Here is an 18,886-nt window from a genome sequence, read left to right on the forward strand (position 1 = left end):
TCGAACAGTGAATTTCAAACTTTTCCAATGAATCGCTTAGGGCACCTATTGGTAGATAGGTCAACAACAAAAAAACAGACATTAAATATCCCTTTGAGCATGGTGAAGTTATTAATTACACTTTAACTCAGTTGCCAGAGAGGAAGGAAACCGCTCAGGGATTTCACCATGAGGCCAATGGTGACTTTAAAAACAGTTAGAGTTTAATGGCTGTGAAAGGACAAAAACTGAGGATGGATCACAACATTGTAATTACTCCACAATAGTAACCTAAATTACAGAGTGAAAAGGAAGACTTTTCAGTGAAACTGCAAAAAACAATGCAAAGAAATTAACTTTATATCCTGAAAACAAAGCATTATGTTTGGAGCAAATCCAACACAAAACATCAATGAGTATGAATTAGATATTTCTGTATTTTATTTTCAACACAATTTTTTTTTTTTTATAAAAACATGTTTTCACTTTGTCATTATGGGGTATTGTGTGTAAATGGGGTGAGAAAAACAATATTTACTAAATTTTCAATTCAGGCTGTAACACATCAAATTATTAGTCAAGGGGTATGAATAGTTTCTGAAAGCACTGTATATGTAGTACATAGCTACCTCAATTACCTCGTACCCCTGCACTTCGGCTCGGTACTGGTACTCCCTGTATATAGCGTTATGTTTTTACTCATTATTTGCTGTGTATTTTGTCCTTGTGTCACTATTTACATTTTGGATTGTATTTTTTATTTATCTTACTTTTAACTCTGCATTGTTTGAAAAGCATCCGATTTGATTTAATTAAAATAATTCTGTTTCCACATGCAAAAGTGGTTGCTTTTGATCAAATTTGGACGATGCACCATGCTGCTTTGTTGACAACATGACCGAGTGGCTAAGATTACTGTTCGATTTGAGAAGGACGCTCCTCCCTCATGGCTTTTGCCCGTTCACGTTACGGGCCATAGACCGGTGCCCCGCGCCTAAGCATAATCCAATCTGCCCAGTCACTCTGCTACAAAGCTGTGAAGAAGAGATCTACTTTGTATTGCTAATATTGTGACTCAACAGGCCGACGGCTCAGTTTACTCAACTAGCCTGGGCTTCTGTTAGCAGCACAAGGCACTAGACAATGACAGTGTTGTCTGTCTGCCTGCCCGTGTGTGTGTCTCGCTCACTCATTCAGCTGCCAAAAACCAAGGGGGTCCTCCTTCTGAGTGTCACATAACGTGAGTTGCGGCATTAACATATTTGCTCCAGTCCAGGCCAAGATATAGCCTCTTTCTAATGTAAAATATACAAGTTCTCATTTGCAACTGCGACCTGGCCAAGATAAAGCATAGCAATTCGACACATACAACAACAGAGTTACACATGGAACAAACAAAACATACAGTCAATAATACAGTAGAACAAAAGAAAACAAAAAGTATATATACAGTGAGTGCAAATGAGGTAAGTTAAGGCAATAAATAGACCATGGTGGCGAAGTAATTACAATATAGCAATTAAACACTAGAATGGTAGATGTGCAGAAGATGAATGTGCAAGTAGAGATACTGGGGTGCAAAGGAGCAAGATAAATAAATAAATACAGTATGGGGATGAGGTAGGTAGATAGATGGGCTGTTTACAGATGGGCTATGTACAAGTGCAGTGATCTGTGAGCTGCTCTGACAGCTGGTGCTTAAAGCTAGTGAGGAAGATATGAGTCTCCAGCTTCAGAAATTTTTGCAGTTTGTTCCAGTCATTGGCAGCAGAGAACTGGAAGGAAAGATGACCAAAGGAGGAATTGGCGTTGGGGGTGACCAGTGAGATATACCTGCTGGAGCGCATGCTACGAGTGGGTGCTGCTATGGTGACGAGTGAGCTGAGATAAGGCGGGGGTTTATCTAGCAGAGACTTGTAGATAACATGTAGCCAGTGGGTTTGGCAACGAGTATGAAGCGAGGGCCAACCAACGAGAGCGTACTGGTCGCAATGGTTGGTAGTGTATGGGGCTTTGGTGACAAAACGGATGGCACTGTGATAGACTGCATCCAATTTGTTGAGTAGAGTGTCATCTATAAAATAGCCTCCAACATCACCGAAGTCGAGGATCGGTAGGATGGTCAGTTTTCCGAGGGTATGTTTGGCAGCATGAGTGAAGGATGCTTTGTTGCGATATAGGAAGCCGATTCTAGATTTAATTTTGAATTGGAGATGCTTAATGTGAGTCGAAGGAGAGTTTACAGTCTAACCAGACACTTGTAGTTGTCCACGTATTCTAAGTCAGAGCCATCCAGAGTAGTGATGCTGGACAGGCGAGCAGTGATCGATTGAAGAGCATGCATTTAGTTTTACTTGCATTTAAGAGCAGTTGGAGGCCACGGAAGGAGAGTTGTATGGCATTGAAGCTCGTCTGGAGGTTAGTTAGCACAGTGTCCAAAGAGGTGGATCAGAGAATCACCAGCAGCAACATCATTGATGTGTACAGAGAAGAGAGTCGGCCCGAGAATTGAACCCTGTGGCACACCCATAGAGACTGCCAGAGGTCCGGACAACAGGCCCTCCGATTTGACACACTGAACTTTATCAGGGAAGTAGTTGGTAAACCAGGCGAGGCAATCATTTGAGAAACCAAGGCTGTCGAGTCTGCCAATAAGAATGTGGAGATTGACAGAGTCGAAAGCCTTGGCCAGGTCGATGAATACTGCTGCACAGTAATGTCTCTTATCGATGGCGGTTATGATGTCGTTTAGGACCTTGAGCGTGGCTGAGGTGCACTCATGACCAGCTCTGAAACCAGATTGCATAGCGGAGAAGGTACGGTGGGATTCGAAATGGTCGGTAATCTGTTTGTTAACTTGGCTTTCGAAGACCTTAGAAAGGCATGGTAAGATAGATATAGGTCTGTAGCAGTTTGGGTCTAGAGTGTCTCCACCTTTGAAGAGGGGGATGACCACGGCAGCTTTCCAATCTTTGGGAATCTCAGACGATACGAAAGAGAGTTGAACAGGCTAGTAATAGGGGTTGCAACAATTTCGGCAGATAATTTTAGAAAGAGAGGGTCCAGATTGTCTAGCCCGGCTGATTTGTATGGGTCACGATTTTGCAGCTCTTTCAGAACATCAGCTATCTGGATTTGGGTGAAGGAGAAATGGTGGTGGCTTTGGCGGGTGCTGTGGAGGGTGCTGGGCAGTTGACCGGGGTAGGGGTAGCCAGGTGGAAAGCATGGCCAGCCGTAGAAAAATGCTTATTGAAATTCTCAATTATAGTGGATTTATCGGTGGTAACAGTGTTTCCTAGCCTCAGAGCAGTGGGCAGCTGGGAGGAGGTGCTCTTATTCTCCATGGACTTTACAGTGTCCCAGAACTTTTTTGAGTTAGTACTACAGGATGCAAATTTCTGTTTGAAAAAGCTAGCCTTAGCTTTTCTAACTGCCTGTGTATATTTGTTCCTAACTTCCCTGAAAAGTTGCATATCACGGGGGATATTCGATGCTAATGCAGAACGCCACAGGATGTTTTTGTGCTGGTCAAGGGCAGACAGGTCTGGAGTGAACCAAGGACTATATCTATTCCTAGTTCTACATTTTTTGAGTAGGGCATGCTTATTTAAGATGGTGAGGAAGGCACTTTTAAAGAATTGCCAGGCATCATCTACTGACGGGATGAGGTCAATGTCATCCAGGATACCCCAGCCAGGTCGATTAGAAAGGCCTGCTCGCAGAAGTCTTTTAGGGAGCATTTGACAGTGATGAGGGGTGGTCGTTTGGTCGCAGAGCCATTACGGATGCAGGCAATGAGGCAGTGATCGCTGAGATCTTGATTGAAAACAGCAGAGGTGTATTTGGAGGGCGAGTTAGTTAGGATGACATCTATGAGGGTGCCCATGTTTACGGATTTGGGGTTGTACCTGGTAGGTTCATTGATCATTTGTGTGAGATTGAGGGCATCAAGCTTAGATTGTAGGATGAGGGGTCACGCTGTACCAAACTGAACAAATGGCAGGAATCAACACAATTGCACATTAGATGACCCATTCTCAGTAGGATGAGCCTGGTATTCTGATGTGTGTTGCTTACTGCATTCATTTTTACTAAACAGTAATTCCTAAATAGTATTTTGATTAGTACACAGTATGCAGTTTAAGTAGGTAGTAGGCAAGCCAGATTTCGGACACGGCCCCTGTCACCTTTCCCCATTCCCTCTGACTCTCTGTTGGGGTTAGCGTAGTTAGTATTATAGACCCGGTCTGTCTCACCTTGCCCCAGTCCCTCTGACTCTCTGTATGGGCTGATGGCATCTTTGCTTTCTTCTTACTGGCCTTCAGCTTCTCACCAGCCTTCACAACCTCGCTAGTGTCATTCTTACAGGTGGGACAGTACCTGCCAAGTAAAACAGGCAAGAGTCAAAACTCAGTCACTTAATGGAGTAGGTGCACTACCCTCTCAGAGCATGATCAATATAGGGAGTCAATATAGTGTTGTGATTGATGGACAGAAGATAAACTACTGTTGGTGCTATACTTTTGGTGTCATTGTCTCTTGTAACTTAGAAACCTTTGATACCCACCATAAAATCTGGCACCAAATAAAACACATACATACATACATACATACATACATACATACATACATACATACATACATACATACATACATACATACATACATACATACATACGGCTAAAGCCATTTCTTAGTCATCACTAACATGCAAAAATGACTAACACTCACAATGTGTGTTTGTTCATCATTAGAATCAAATGGATCACATATTGTACATGCACCACCAGCTCTACATCCCAAATGCAACCCTGTTCCCTACATAGAGCACTACTGTACTTTTGACCAGGGCCCACAGTAGTGCACTGTATAGGGAACAGGGTGCCATTTGGGATGCGGCCTACAGTATGTGTGAGTGAGTGTAGCGCCCCCAAATGGTGGGAGTGCATAGCGAAGCTCACCAGTCCTCGTCGTCCGGTATAGTGGAGAGCGGTGGGTTGAGGCAGTAGATGTGGAAGGCCATGTTACATTCGTCACACAGCAGCTGCATGTGGGCGTCCTGCTTCCCTCCGCACACACAGCACGAGCAGAACCTGCACTCAGAGTCGGGGTCCGCCTTGCAGTGCTTACACTCGGGCCCGCTCTTCCCTGGATCCATCCCAGCATGTGTAGAGGGCATACACACACAGACACGTGAAAACATACACACGCACCGGTGTGCACACACCCACACACAGACAAATACATATGCAAACAATTGCCGCACACACAGGCAAACAAAAACACAAAACAAAACCCATGCACACACAAACCAAACACACATACTGATGGCAATAAACCATGTGAAATTGCAAATTGTGCCATTTTGCAATGGCCATTTTCGATGGGACATTTTATCATTGAGGCTACTTGACGAAAACAATTCAGAGTGAATTCTCAATATTACCCCCTTAACCCTATCCTAGCCCTGACTGGCTGGTCAGAAGACTGTAGTATTGAGGCGTACGTTTGAACTGGCCATCTGCAGCAGACAGTGAGGGCGCTCCAGTCTTCTCAATCTGATAGATCTCATCCAGAAACAACAGCTTACAGTCTGGGATGACGTCCCCTGGCCCTCTGGAGGGAGTGGAAGAACAGAGTGAGTCCTCTTTCAACAACAGTCAGCAGAAATATCTACGTTGCATTACTGGCCTACGTGGTTCACAATACAACCAGTAAGTATTTCACAGCCCTTACCCATAGACTTACATATGATTATATGAAACACTGGTAAAATGAACCTCTTCTTTTGCCTTTACAATGTTGTCAGATCTCATCTCTGATTCTGCACTTCACACCAGAACATGAAGATTCACAACAATACCTGTAGACATAAATATACCTTTTATATCCACTGGGTTTATAGACCACAGCCCTAGTCTCTTACCCCAGTAGGATCTTGACGCGGACCTCCTTGTTGGTTCTGGAGATCTCATTGAGCGCAGTAATCTCAGCGTCAAACCAGAACCCCCTCTCCTCTGGGATCTCAATGTTGTAGTTCACCATGACAACAAGGCCCACACTGAGCTGGTCCCACCGGAGCAGAGTCCGAGCCCGCGGCCTCACGTTACCACCGCACATCTCCACCACGCCGTTCTCAGGGTAACTAGGGAGAGGAGAGAACATTATCATCGTCGTCGCCATCATTATAAAACATCGACACCACATAAAATATCAAAAACTTGACCTAATGAATTCGTAAAAAAGTATGATCTCCAGATGGGTAAAACTCAAAAGTATTTATCCTCAAAAAGGACTACAGAAGTACTTAGTAGTTTCACTTATACCTGTTAGTCAGATGTAGCAAGCTGAGTAGAGAAACTGCTAGAACAGGCCAAAATTAGATTTTTTTAATTCATAAAATAAAATCAAAAAAGACAGCCAGACAAGAGAAATTGGAATTTCACACATGTAAGTGCAAAACTTCAGAGACAAATCAGTATAATATGCAGCTTGGACTGGGACTAATGCAACAGGCTTAGAAAGGGTTTTAACAACTCTGTATCTCCATAAAAACAGACAGAGAGGAAATGAAACACTGTGTATACGTTGCAAATACATCCCATCCCCCGGTCTGAGAAAAAAAGGCAACTCTAAAAAGTCATGTGTGTGTGACTAATTCATCATTCAAAGTCAGGTAGCCCTGAAGAAGGTTTTGAAGGTTAACAGAGTTATACTTCAAAAGAATGTCCGATATAAAACCAGTAGAGGTGGTCAGTCCTGGAGAGGTTAAACAATAAAAGGTGATTGACTATTTCAAAAAGGGACAGTGAATGCTGGAGACTAGCTCATATACCAAGGCCTGCTTTAGGCAATGCTTTCATCCCAATCCACCCCACACAAGCGCGTACTCTCCGCAGTGTCACAAATCACAGAGCTCTCCCCAGCATCACTACATTGAAGCATGTCAACACAACTTAAGTGACAAGCACACTAGACACATCTTTATCTTGCTGAGTAGTTTGTGGGATTTACCGTTGATATTCCCAAACACACCCATCCTAGAAATGTGACAGTGGTAGTATCCTATCTGACCAGAGGAGGCTGACTGGTTATTTTGACAAAATATTTTGCTGATGGATGACAAGATAAAAAAATAATAAAAAAATAATTCGGGTTCACAGACATTAGCATGGTGAAGAGGCTTAGTAGTGACTGGCTGTACTGTGAAGGTACTAGCTACAGTCGTACGTCTCCTATTTCTCCTGTCTAGTGTCCTTCACATTCTCCTCTCCTCTCCCTGCAATGTGCTCTGTGCACACTCAAGTTCATGTTCCGAATTTTAATCCTTGGATCCACACACACCCTACCTCTATAGCACCATTGCTGACGCTTTACACAGAGGGAGAGAGAAAGACCAGCCTACGGTTCACAGCAATATCCTCTACGTGTGTGTGTTTTGGTGCCTGTGTACGTACATACAGTTGGCGCCTGTGTATGTGTATACCAGAACACATTGTTCTACATTGTAGAATAATAGTGAAGACATCAAAACTATGAAATAACACATATGGAATCATGTAGTAACCAAGAGAAAGTGTTAAGGAAATATGAATTTTATATTTGAGATTCTTCAAAGTAGCCACCCTTTGCCTTGATGACAGCTTTGCACACTCTTGGCATGCTCTCTCAACCAGCTTCATGAGGTAGTCACCTGGAATGCATTTCAATTAACAAGTGTGCCTTGTTAAAAGTTCATTTGTGGCTACTTTGAAGAATCTCAATCTATATTTTGATTTGTTTAACACGTTTTTGGTTACTACAGGATTCCATATGTTTTATTTCATAGTATTGATGTCTTCACTATTATTCTACAATGTAGAAAATAGTAAAAATAAAGAAAAACCCTGGAATGAGGAGGTGTGTCCAATCTTTTGTCTGGTACTGTAGATAGAGTAGTAACACTAGCAAAGAAAGCTTGAGCACATTGATAGCTTCGAGATGTCGGTGTGAGGGTAGCAGGCTAGAGGCATGAATTTCCTTTTTTGGGTGGAGGGGATTACAGAAGCTCCGCAAGGGGAGAACAGAACAAAAGTCAGTGCTCAGCACACAGTGTTCCTGTGGCAAAGGAGAGACGGGAACAACCCAGTGGAAGAGATTAGTCCACCCCGGACCGGCACCACCATGGGCCACACAGACCCTCACACTGTACTGTACACAGCGCCTGTGAAGAGCAGGAAACTAGAAGTGGTTCTAGAATGGAATTTAGAATCTGGGTTTTAGAATCTGGACTCTAAAATCTGGAAGCTACCATTTAGAATCTAGAATACGGACTCTGGAATTTAGAGCATTAACTGAATAGACTATGAAACCGTTTGTCATTATCATCATATGTAGATGACCAAACAGAGCACCTATACTGCATGTAGAGGAGGTATGTGAAAACTAATATTTCTCCTTAGCTCAAATGAAGCACTGCCATGGCTGTCAGATAAGCAGCATGGTTTGATAGGGTGTCTGGGATTCAGATGAGGACACACACACACACACACACAAATGCAGAGGAGTCTGGCTGATCTTAGCTGAGTGTAATTACGCCATGATGACATCACATGGGCAAAATTAGCACATTCTGTTCATTTGTAATTTAATATTTCAATGGAAACCTTTTTTTTTAAAGTTCTGTTTCCTCAAATGTAATCTGAAAACAAGAGGGGAGGATAAGTAAGTGAAGTGCACGGAGAGGACAGACAGTGGGTGTGTGGAGGAGTAGCTGACTAGTATTGGAGGCGAGTAGGCAGTCCTGGAGCTATGAGCTATTCAAACAATAAGGGTTGCTTAGTGTGTTTAAACAGTATTAGTTTCATAACTAAATGGAACTGCAGGCCTTTTGATCTCAGCAATCATGGAATACTGAAATACATTTAAGTACAAGGTCTAATTAATACGGCTAAATCACAGAGCAGAAATATGGTGGCAGTGGGAGCTTCACTAATACAGTAACTGTCACAATTGCAAAATAGCATGTAGCATGACCTTTGCAGCGATGCAATAATACATTCCTTTTCTGGTCTTTTTTTTTTTTTATATAACCATTTAATCTGATAATTGTTTATACCTTATTTATATAGTTGTTTATGCTTTCCAGAGTTTTTTTTCCTTTGCTTCGATGGATGCATCGGTTGTTCCAAATGCTACACTGAAAGCATTGGTTGGGCCGAAAGCGAGACCCACCATAAGCCAGATCTGAGACGCTTGTTATAATGGAAAAACAGGCCAAAAGAATGCAGACGATTCTCCATCTTGGAGGCAACGGTTTTGAGCCTCATTAATTAAGATTTCTTAGAGATTAGCCCAAGACTTTGAAGTAAAACGGGTGGTTTCAGTTCTGACAAGCTGTTTTTCTGCCTCAGCAGGCAGGCGAGCCTTGGAAAGCCTTGCCTAACCACAACACAGAGAGAGAAACAAAAGCTGCTTGGCTTGGGGTCATTTGAAATATAAATGTTTATTTCCAATCATCATACTGAAATATGGCCAATGAGTAGAACAGAGGTGTCAAACTCATTCCATGCAGGGCCGAGAGTCTGCTGGTTTTTGGTTTCTCCTTTCAATTTGTGTCCAATTAAGACACATACAACCAAGTGATGGGAGTTCGTAACCCATCAATCACCGTAACTCAATCAAATACAAGAGAGGAGCAAAAACCTGCAGACACTCAGCCCTCTGTGGAATGAGTTTGATTCATATGGGCTAGAGCGATTGGTAGCTACAGAAGTGGTTCACTAAGCAAAAAGCCTTATGCACCTCACTCGCAACATGCTAGATGTGCAGCTCAATTTTAGGCAGCAGTTGGAATGGGGTTTAGAGTAACGCTCCCGAGAACTCCGCGGTTACCTTGGAAATGGCTCCTTTGAATTCATTTCCCTGAAAATGATGACTCAAATTCCATCTAGCAGCTTCTCCCCACCACCTCTATCCTCCTTTCCCTCATAAGCTGCAGGCAGACAGAATCAGGGGCTGTGGTTTTAAACTCGTTGCCCCAACCCAACCCCTTTCCCTCTGAACCAAAGAGTTGTGGGTTTACATCCCCAACAAAAGGACTTTCACCATCCAGCAGGATGTAGAGTGATTTCTGATTTAATTACGTAAAAGAACAAAACATTTATATTAATACGTTGCAGATGTTAGCTGCTGTGACGACCCTCCCACTGTCTGCCGAATTCTCTCTTTACGCTCCTTTTCCTTGATAGGATGACGGTGGGCGGAATGGGACACACCTGGACCCGGGTGTGTTCCGGGGATAAATACACATTTGCCCCGTTCATTGAGGAGCCTTCTCTCCACACAGACTATTTTTGGTTGTGGCATTTTGTGGCCTGTTTGTTTTGGCACCTCTCATTATCACCATCTTTGTACGCAACCACTCTCTTACACTACTGATTACACACAAACACAGCATTGTTAATTGTATATAGTTTACTTAATAAATGTATTTTTGTTATTCCGTTATCTGCACGTTGTCTCCCTCTTTGTTAAGGGCTACGAGCCGGTTCCTGACACTACTTTGCAAAACTGTACATGTCGTCCAAGTTTTGGTTATAAACACCAACTACTGACAATGTTTTCAGAGAGGCCATGGAAGTTGTGGAAAAATGAGACTCAACATCTCAGATTACAAACTGACTTGTCTACTGTATTAAATCTGGTTCTTATGCTATTACTCCAGGTGACTAGCCAGTGTCAGAGGGTTATCTGTCTGTCCTAAAACATGCAAAGCTCACTGGTCTACAGACATTTTTTGGGAATGGATTTCTGAGACAGGAAATAACTCTGTTGCCTTTTGACCTGCTTTTGACTCACTGGCCAGTGCCCCACCAGGTTAGTAAGGAAAACAGTTAATGCTGCCGTTTCATTACTGCCTGAGCTTTAGTTTTCCAGGTCAAAGGTTACTGAGGGAGTGGCTGGCACTTCTGGTGCAGCAATACATAAAAGGGGTATTATGTTAGATTTATCACCACTTATATTGCATGCAATCTCACCTCCTCTGTATTTACTGGGGTGTGACTACATACTGTAAGGGGATATCAAAGCACTTCTACGGCCAAATATATGGCATGTAATGGGATATCCTGAACTCCCCAGCAACCCCAGTCTACACAGCTCTGACTCCAAACACTTTTGGACAGTGACTCCTTTTTTGTTGTTGTTTTGGCTCTGTACGCCAGCACTTTGGAATTGAAATGATACAGTGACTATTGGGTTAAAGGGCAGACTGTCATCTTTAATTTGAGGGTATTTCCATCCATATCAGGTGAACCTTTTAGAAATTACAGCACTTTTTGTACCTAGCCCCCCCCCCCATTTTAGGGGACCAAAAGTATTGGCACAAATTCACTTGTGTTTATTAAAGTAGTCTAAAGTTTAGTGTTTGGTCCCATATTCATAGCACGCAATGACTACATCACGCTTGTGACTCTACAAATGTGTTGAATACATTTGTTTGTTTTGGTTGTGTTTCAGATTATTTTGTGCCCAATAGAAATACATTTTGGAGTCACTTTTATTGTAAATAAGAATAGAATGTTTCTAAACACTTCTACATTCATGTGGATGCTACAATTATTACGGATAGTCCTGAATGAATCGTGAATAATGAGGAGTGAGAAAGTAAGACACACAAATATCATACCCCCAAGACATGCTAACCTTTTACCATTACAATAACAGGGGAGGTTAGCATTTTAGGGGGTTATGATGTTTGCGCGTCTCTAACTTTCTCAGGATTATCCATAATCATGGTAGCATCCACATTAACGTAGAAGTGTTTCGAAATATATTGTATTCTTATTTACAATAAAAGTGACTCCAAGGGCCTCCTGAGTAGCACGGTGGTCTAGCTGTGCCACCAGAGATCCTGGTTCGAGTCCAGGCTCTGTCGCAGCCGGCCGCAACCGGGAGACCCACGGGGCGGCGCACAATTGGCTCAGCGTTGTCCGCATTAGGGGAGGGTTTGGCCGGCAGAGATGTTCTTGGCCCATCGCGCTCTAGCGACTCCTGTGGCGGGCCGGGCGCATGCACCCTCACGAGGTGTACAGTGTTTCCTCCGGTGCAGCTGGCTTCTGGGTTAAGTGGGCATTGTGTCAAGAAGCAGTGCGGCTTGGTCGGGTCGTGTTTCGGAGGACGCATGGCTCTCGACACTAGCCTCTCTCCCGAGTCCGTATGGGAGTTGCAGCGATGAGACAAGACTAACTTGTTTCATCGCTGCAAGTTACACCAATTGGATACCACAAAATTGGGGAGAAAAAGGGGTAAAATAAATAAATAAATAAAAAAATGACTCCAAAATGACAATACATTATTTACCATTAATTTCTATTGGAAACAAAATAATCTGAAACAACCAAAACAAACCTCAAATGTATTCAATAAAATGTATAGAGTCACAAGCTTCATGTAGTCATTGTGTGCTATGAATATGGGACCAAACACTACACTTTTTACTACTTTATTAAAACATACAGTATAAGTGAATTTGTGCCAATACTTTTGGTCCTCTAAAAAAAGGGGGGGGGTTGGGGGGGGACTAGGTACCAAAAAATTCAGTAATTTCAAAACGGTTCACCCAATATGGATGAAAATACCCTGAAATGAAAGCTGACAGTCTGCACTTCAACCTCAGTAACTGTATCATTTCAAATCCAAAGTGCTGGAGTACAGAGCAAAAACCACAAAAAAAAGGTGTCACTGTCCCAATACTTGGAGCTCACTGTACCTGGTAGGATTCGTCACAACATACCGTACTCCTACTTACCAACCAAAAGTAGGTGACCCATTCCAAAAGAATAGGACCTACTGTAACACGCCGTAAAGAAACCAAATGGCAGGGAATTAACGAAAGCAAACCTGGGTGGGTGAAACTACCAATTGTAGATGACCCCCTCCCCAAAAAGGAGGAAAATAAATCCAAAATAGGGTTCCTAAGTGGAAATACAGACAAGTCATGCTGCCTTTTTCCTCAGGTGCACCAACTTACTCGTCATATTTGATATGGTACGTGACATCCTCCTTCTCTTTGTCTGTGGCAGTAGAGTCTGTTTGAGAAGCGGAGGACCCAGCCCCTGGCCCACTGTCCGAGTTTAACATAGAATAATTATTTCCATTATTAGTGTCCGTGGAGGAGGAGGGGTGGCTTTGGCCTTGGCCCGGCTCTGTCTCCAGCTTGCCATTAGTCCTTTTGCTAGGCCTGCCAACCTTCCCCGCTGTAGGAGCTTTGCTGTTGCTGTTCTGACCCTTTGGGATTCGCGTCACGTTGTCGATGCAGGCTTCAAACCAGGCACCGATGCTTATGTCTCTGCAGTCCACCAACTCATTTATCTGGGAGATAAGAAAAATGAAATAGTTTAGCTCTTAAATATTCATAAAAATACACGTATTATTCTATATAATTTTAAGAGTACATCTGGCTTCAGTATTAATGAAGGCAGGTGTCTGGATAATTAAATGTATGTATCAAAGAAAAATGACAAAGACATATGGGACATTTCTAAAATAAATAGACCCCTGCAATTACTTCTAAAATACCCATAAAAAAATGTTTTTACTATTGTTGACAAGCATTTGTTTACATTGGAATACAAAGTGGCTGGGGAAAAAAAACATCAGTGGACCACTGGAAGCAACAAAATGAGAACGACTTAAGTGTGAAATTGTGTTAGCCAAACACCATTAACTAGGCTATCAATTCTCCAACTAGCCTCTGTTTATTTAAAGGCCCAGTGCAGTCAAACATATAATTTCCAATTGTGAACAATTATGATAATGCCCTTTAAGTGTAAGAGCTGTTTGAAAAGTCCGCCTGAAATTTCTGCCTGTTTTGGTGGGATGGAGTTATGGCCTGCCTGGTGAAATCACCAGGCGGTAAATTAGTTAATAGACCAATAAGAAAGAGTTCCAAACCTCTCTGCAAATAACAGCTGTATTGGACCTTTAATGATGGAAGCAGAACAAAGCACACGACTGAGACAGGGAGGGGCAAGGCCAAACTCAGGCGTGGGCCTAGCAATGTTTAGATTACAATGTGTATCATCATGGCTAAAGAAATTGAGATTTGCAGAAGCAGTGAGCTCTATATCCTTTATTTAAGTTAATGGTTGCAGGTTCAGAGTATTATTGATACCGAGTGCCACTATTTTTTAGCAGTCCTTGTGGGCCTGTGGAGACGCACTGCTGTCACTATCTATCTGTCTCCCCTGGAGTTAATGACATAACCACATGAAACAGCAGTCTGAATGAAGCATCCTCAGACTGATTCTCATCCAGACGTAACGTGAGGAACCAAACACACTTCTCCAGACTGTGGGTTTTGGAGACCCCACTGTTTCTTCGTGACTAACACCTCACCCTCCCCCTCTCTCAAGGCCTTTATAATGACGTCTGAAGTATTCTGTGTTCCACGCATTCTAGGCTTGGGTCTGGATTCAGATCGCCTCTTGATGCGTCCTCAGTTTATGTTATGATGAGTAGCATAGCATAGTTAGCTAATGGAGTTAGCAACTAAGGATTAGATCACTGTTCTGGAATGTTCATCAGTTCTGGAAAGTTCGTCAGTGAGTGTTTGTGGACAAAGGCTGGGGGGGGGGAGTAGCAACATCATAGTAAGGCAGCCTTTTGGTCTACTCTTAATATTCACATGTAGTACAAAATATTTTAGCTTTGGGACACAACATCGGGAGTCTGTGTATTGGTTGGACTTCCTGAGTTATGCATCGTTCTGGTGGGTGGCGACTGAAAATAACCCTACCCTAATATAGCCCGGCTTCACCGAAAAAACACGTTTCCTGTCAACAAAAGCATACGTATAATCTCTAGGAACTCTACGTACCAGACGTTAAGTGAAATGTGTCCCTCATTATCAAATAAACATCTGAATCCAACTTTTGTCCAAACCGCACCATATTCCTGCAGTGCAAACAGTGGTAGACTTTGTGGTAGGAAATCTAGCGTGACGTGCGTTGTCTACTGACAGGAATGGTGAGCTTCGGACAAATGTTGAATTCTGACGTTTATTTGATAATGAGGGACACATTTCACTTTATGTCTGGTAAGTAGAGTTCCTTTTGTTGACAGGAAACATGTTTTTTGGGTGAAGCCAGCTATATTGTGGTATTGTTATTTTCTGTTGCCACCCACCAGAACGATGGACAACTCAGGAAGTCCAACCAATACACATTCTCCCGATGATGTGTCCCAAAGCTAAGAATATATCAGAGTGCATACAATTTTGGTATGTGTATGTGTGATCCCTGCATAAATTGAAGCCACAACTGAGTCACACAGGGCCAGTCATCACCTTGATGGTAGATGGCTAGCACTGGCTTTTCATTGAGCCAAGAGACTGTTACATATCATTTACAGCCACTGTGGTTCGCCAGCAGCAGGCCAGCATGCCTTTTCTCAGGGTTAAGTTCTGCGCATGTGTCTCTTGGCTTGGGTCTGCTTGGCATCCTTAGCCCCAGCTCCCCTGCAGCTTGGCTATGGTGTTAACTGTTTTATCTATCAAAACGTGTCAGCCTTGCCACTATCTGTAACGGAGTATAAAAAAGGAATAAGTTACCAAGAAAAATCTTAGCAACCGTTTGTTGCGCGGCAATAAAGTTTTCCAACTCAAACGTCTGATTCATTGGGGAGATTAAACGTGTAGCAACATGGCTCCCATGAAGTGAACGTTCAGAGCTCCAGTACAGACATAATTCAACAGGGAAATTTAAGTAAATGGCCCATATTCAAAACTCTTCTCAGAGTAGGAGTGCTGACGTAGGAACAAGTCCCCCCTGCCCATATCGTATTCATTATGATCTAAAAGGCTAAACTGATCCTATAAATCAGCACTTTTACTCCGAGATGCTTTGTGAATACGGGCCCAGAAGAATAACAACCTCCACTGAATGTCTGTTAGCATCACCCTAGAGTAGAGACACAGGATCAGGTCTGTCATGCATGTTTACAGACTGTTTCCCTGACGACTGACACTACCTCTAGCAATGGATCTAACCAGGGTGACAGGGAGGGGAGAGGTGAAGGGCAACATGACAGTGCCAGACACACAAGCACAAAACAAGATAGCCAGCCAGCCAGCCAGCCAGCGAAGGCCAGAATGGCACCCACACCACTGGACCTGCTACAGTAGCGAAACCCTCCAGAGCCCTTTGTCTGTATCCACTGGTCGCTATGGCAGTTGAACACAGAATGCTGAGGGAGTGAGAGGCAGATGCCAATTCGAACTAACACAGGCATGTGGGTCCAAAAACCACAACAATGCAAAGAAGAGGTAGTGTGCCAGTGCCATCACGGAAACAAATGACGAAACAAACGTCAGTATCTCCTAAACTGTGAAACTAACCAACCTGGACTAGAGGACAGAAAGTAGGGTTTTGAAACCTTTCAAGACACAAGTATACTGTGGGGGAGAGTTGTATCCTTAGGGGTCACTTAGCTGGTTCATATCCGGCTCAAAAGGACCATTATTGAATGAACGTAATATTATTATATTATCTCACAGGCTTTCATACACAAACCTCAACCTGAGAGAAAATGGTACCACAGACCAGCAAGTTCTCTCACCTTGAACACCCCAATGCCGGCGTCTATGAGGAAGGGACGTGTAGAGGTTGATGGCTGGTTGTCGAGCTTCTCCAGCGCTGCTGGTGGGCTAGAAGACTTGGCCCTGTTGTTATTGGGATCACTGGTGTTACTGGTTTTGGTACTAGTGGTACTGGTGTTGGTGGTACTGCTGTTACTGGTGGTTGTGGTTGTGTTGTTGTTGACTGTGGTGAGGGTAGGGATGGGTTTGGGGGCCACTATGGTAGGCTTGGATTGGGAGGGGGTGGTAGCTGCACCAGCCGTGGTGTTGGAGGTGGTGGGGGGAAGAGCTGTACTACTGGACATGGTGTCACAGTCCTTAGGGGTGACAGGGGGTGCAATTGGCGGGACGAGGGGGCTGTCGGGAGCATCCCCTGCCTGAGAACGGATTAGCAGCTGGACGATGTCGTTCAGCCCCACGTTGTAGTCATATAGCGTGTGGCCATCTTCCATCTGAAAAATATTGACACACAAATGGATCTGTTAGTTAGGCAGACATTGTTTCTCTGTTTTGCTTGAGGTGGGTAAAACAGCTATGTGATAGTCAAACACCGTATGGCCATCTTGCATCTGAAAAATCACACATCCACACACACACACACACACACACACACACACACGGATCTGTTCGGCAGCCATTTTGGTATCGTTTTTTTCTCTTTTTTTGGGGGGGGGGGGGGGGTTCTCTTCTCAGGCACTGGCAGACATCTGCGCAATATTAAAATGAACAGCATAGCATCGCCGTCAGAAGCATATATCGAGCCGGAGCTGGTTGTCAGGAGAAAACAAAGAGCTCGGCAAAAAGACAGAATTCCACGGTTCTTCAGAAGGGTGAGGAGGGACAATGTGTTGATGCTCAATACCGTTCGGAATTAAAGCTAAACGCTACGGGGAAAAAATAAACATCCATTCCTGTGCAAAAACGACAAATCTCTCCCTTCCACTGCGTTTTTTCCTCAAATAAATACATAAATAAAATAATAAATCTGGAGGGGGGGGGAACACTATGTAAGTCGCTATGGCAACCAATAAAGAAGCCCCCCCCCCCACCACCCCTCCATATCGACAAACTCCCTCCCCACAATCTCGGTCTGTCTTTCAGATGGTGGTGTGGCGCATTTCCGCAGTCATTGGTTTGTGTCAGAAAATGGCTCCACTTCTGAGAGTGAGAGACTCCTCACATAAAGAAACATTGCATCTCTGGCTGCCTCATTACTTGCTATGTGTTTTTAAGTTACTGTATCTCTTGTTATAGCCTACTTCCATGAAAATGTTATGGTATAATGGTGAGCAAACAGCTAGTTGTGTACCAATGGATCTACGTAGCTTCATCTCATCAGAGCAGAAGCGAGCGAGGTAACCAGTGACCAGACCATTTCCCATCCTCCATTGTGTTGGAGAAATGAGCATGGCCACTCGCTCCTCTCCTCGATACTTATTGAGGCAGAAAAGGAGAAACGAGAGTGGAGGCGCTCCAGACTGGCTTGTGACAGAGAGCGCAATCTCCCGTCCTCTAGCCTCCCTTATTTAATAATCTCATGAAATTTAGAACAGAGCAGCCGCAAACACTGTGGTCACCTGTCTGTGTGCGTTTGTCTGTCTGCCTGCCGTGTGGAGTAAACAGCATAGCACAGAAATATAATTACTACCAGTCACAGAACATTGACTTCAATGGGAATGTCCGTTCTAGTAATTCTATTTCTATGGTGGACTAGACACCATCGTGGAGAAAAAGGGACACCAGGCAGGCTGCGGCACACTGACTAGAATTAATCTATTGTGTCGGGAAAAGCCTATTTTATGTCATGCATGGTATCCCATAACACAGCGTACATTAGCCACGTTTGACCTTTAACTGGAGAGTCAATTACTATTTGCATAATCTCCCTCTTCAACAAGACATTTTATAGGCTCCTTAGGGCTTAGGCAATAAAAATAATTACACTCAAAACCCAGGTCCAGTTAGTACCCATGATATCCGATGTTATAAAGCTTCTACAAATTTGGGGTTTAGCTATGGTCAAGGGGTGGTAAAACATTTGGGGGGATTGGATGTCTTCCATCCAGTCCATTCGAAAAGTTATGGTTGGGCGATTCTGTGTAAAAGTCGACCTGAGCATTCATTTCCAAATGAAACCATTATCCTTAAAAGGTCTATGTGTTGGAGTTCAAAGCTTTATTTGAAAAGTTTAATTTCATGAATTTTGACCATTTACAGAGTAGGTGGCCAAGTCTCAAAAAAGGCTTTTCTGTCAACCATATTTCATGGCTTTTAGAAAGGGCTCACAAA

The 18,886-nt window shown here is 43.4% G+C and overlaps 1 protein-coding gene across 4 annotated transcripts in view; it reads right to left on the reverse strand.

The window, feature by feature from the left end:
* LOC106561404 (E3 ubiquitin-protein ligase UHRF1) overlaps nt 1–18,886 on the reverse strand; it is a 46,180-nt gene that overhangs the window by 17,762 nt on the left and 9,532 nt on the right. For all 4 annotated transcript variants that reach the window (XR_006757022.1, XM_045688204.1, XM_045688200.1 and 1 more), the window contains exons 2-7: nt 16,579–17,049; nt 12,992–13,332; nt 5,906–6,124; nt 5,486–5,595; nt 4,941–5,127; nt 4,236–4,359 (exon numbers count right to left, since the gene is read on the reverse strand). Coding sequence is in view for 3 of the 4 variants with exons in the window: in XM_045688204.1 (XP_045544160.1) it covers nt 4,236–4,359; nt 4,941–5,127; nt 5,486–5,595; nt 5,906–6,124; nt 12,992–13,332; nt 16,579–17,049 (1,452 nt within the window). In the remaining variant the exon portion in view is untranslated. The remainder of the gene's footprint in view (nt 1–4,235; nt 4,360–4,940; nt 5,128–5,485; nt 5,596–5,905; nt 6,125–12,991; nt 13,333–16,578; nt 17,050–18,886) is intronic.

This window comes from Salmo salar, chromosome ssa01 (assembly GCF_905237065.1).
Source record: "Salmo salar chromosome ssa01, Ssal_v3.1, whole genome shotgun sequence".
Lineage (NCBI taxonomy): Eukaryota > Metazoa > Chordata > Actinopteri > Salmoniformes > Salmonidae > Salmo > Salmo salar.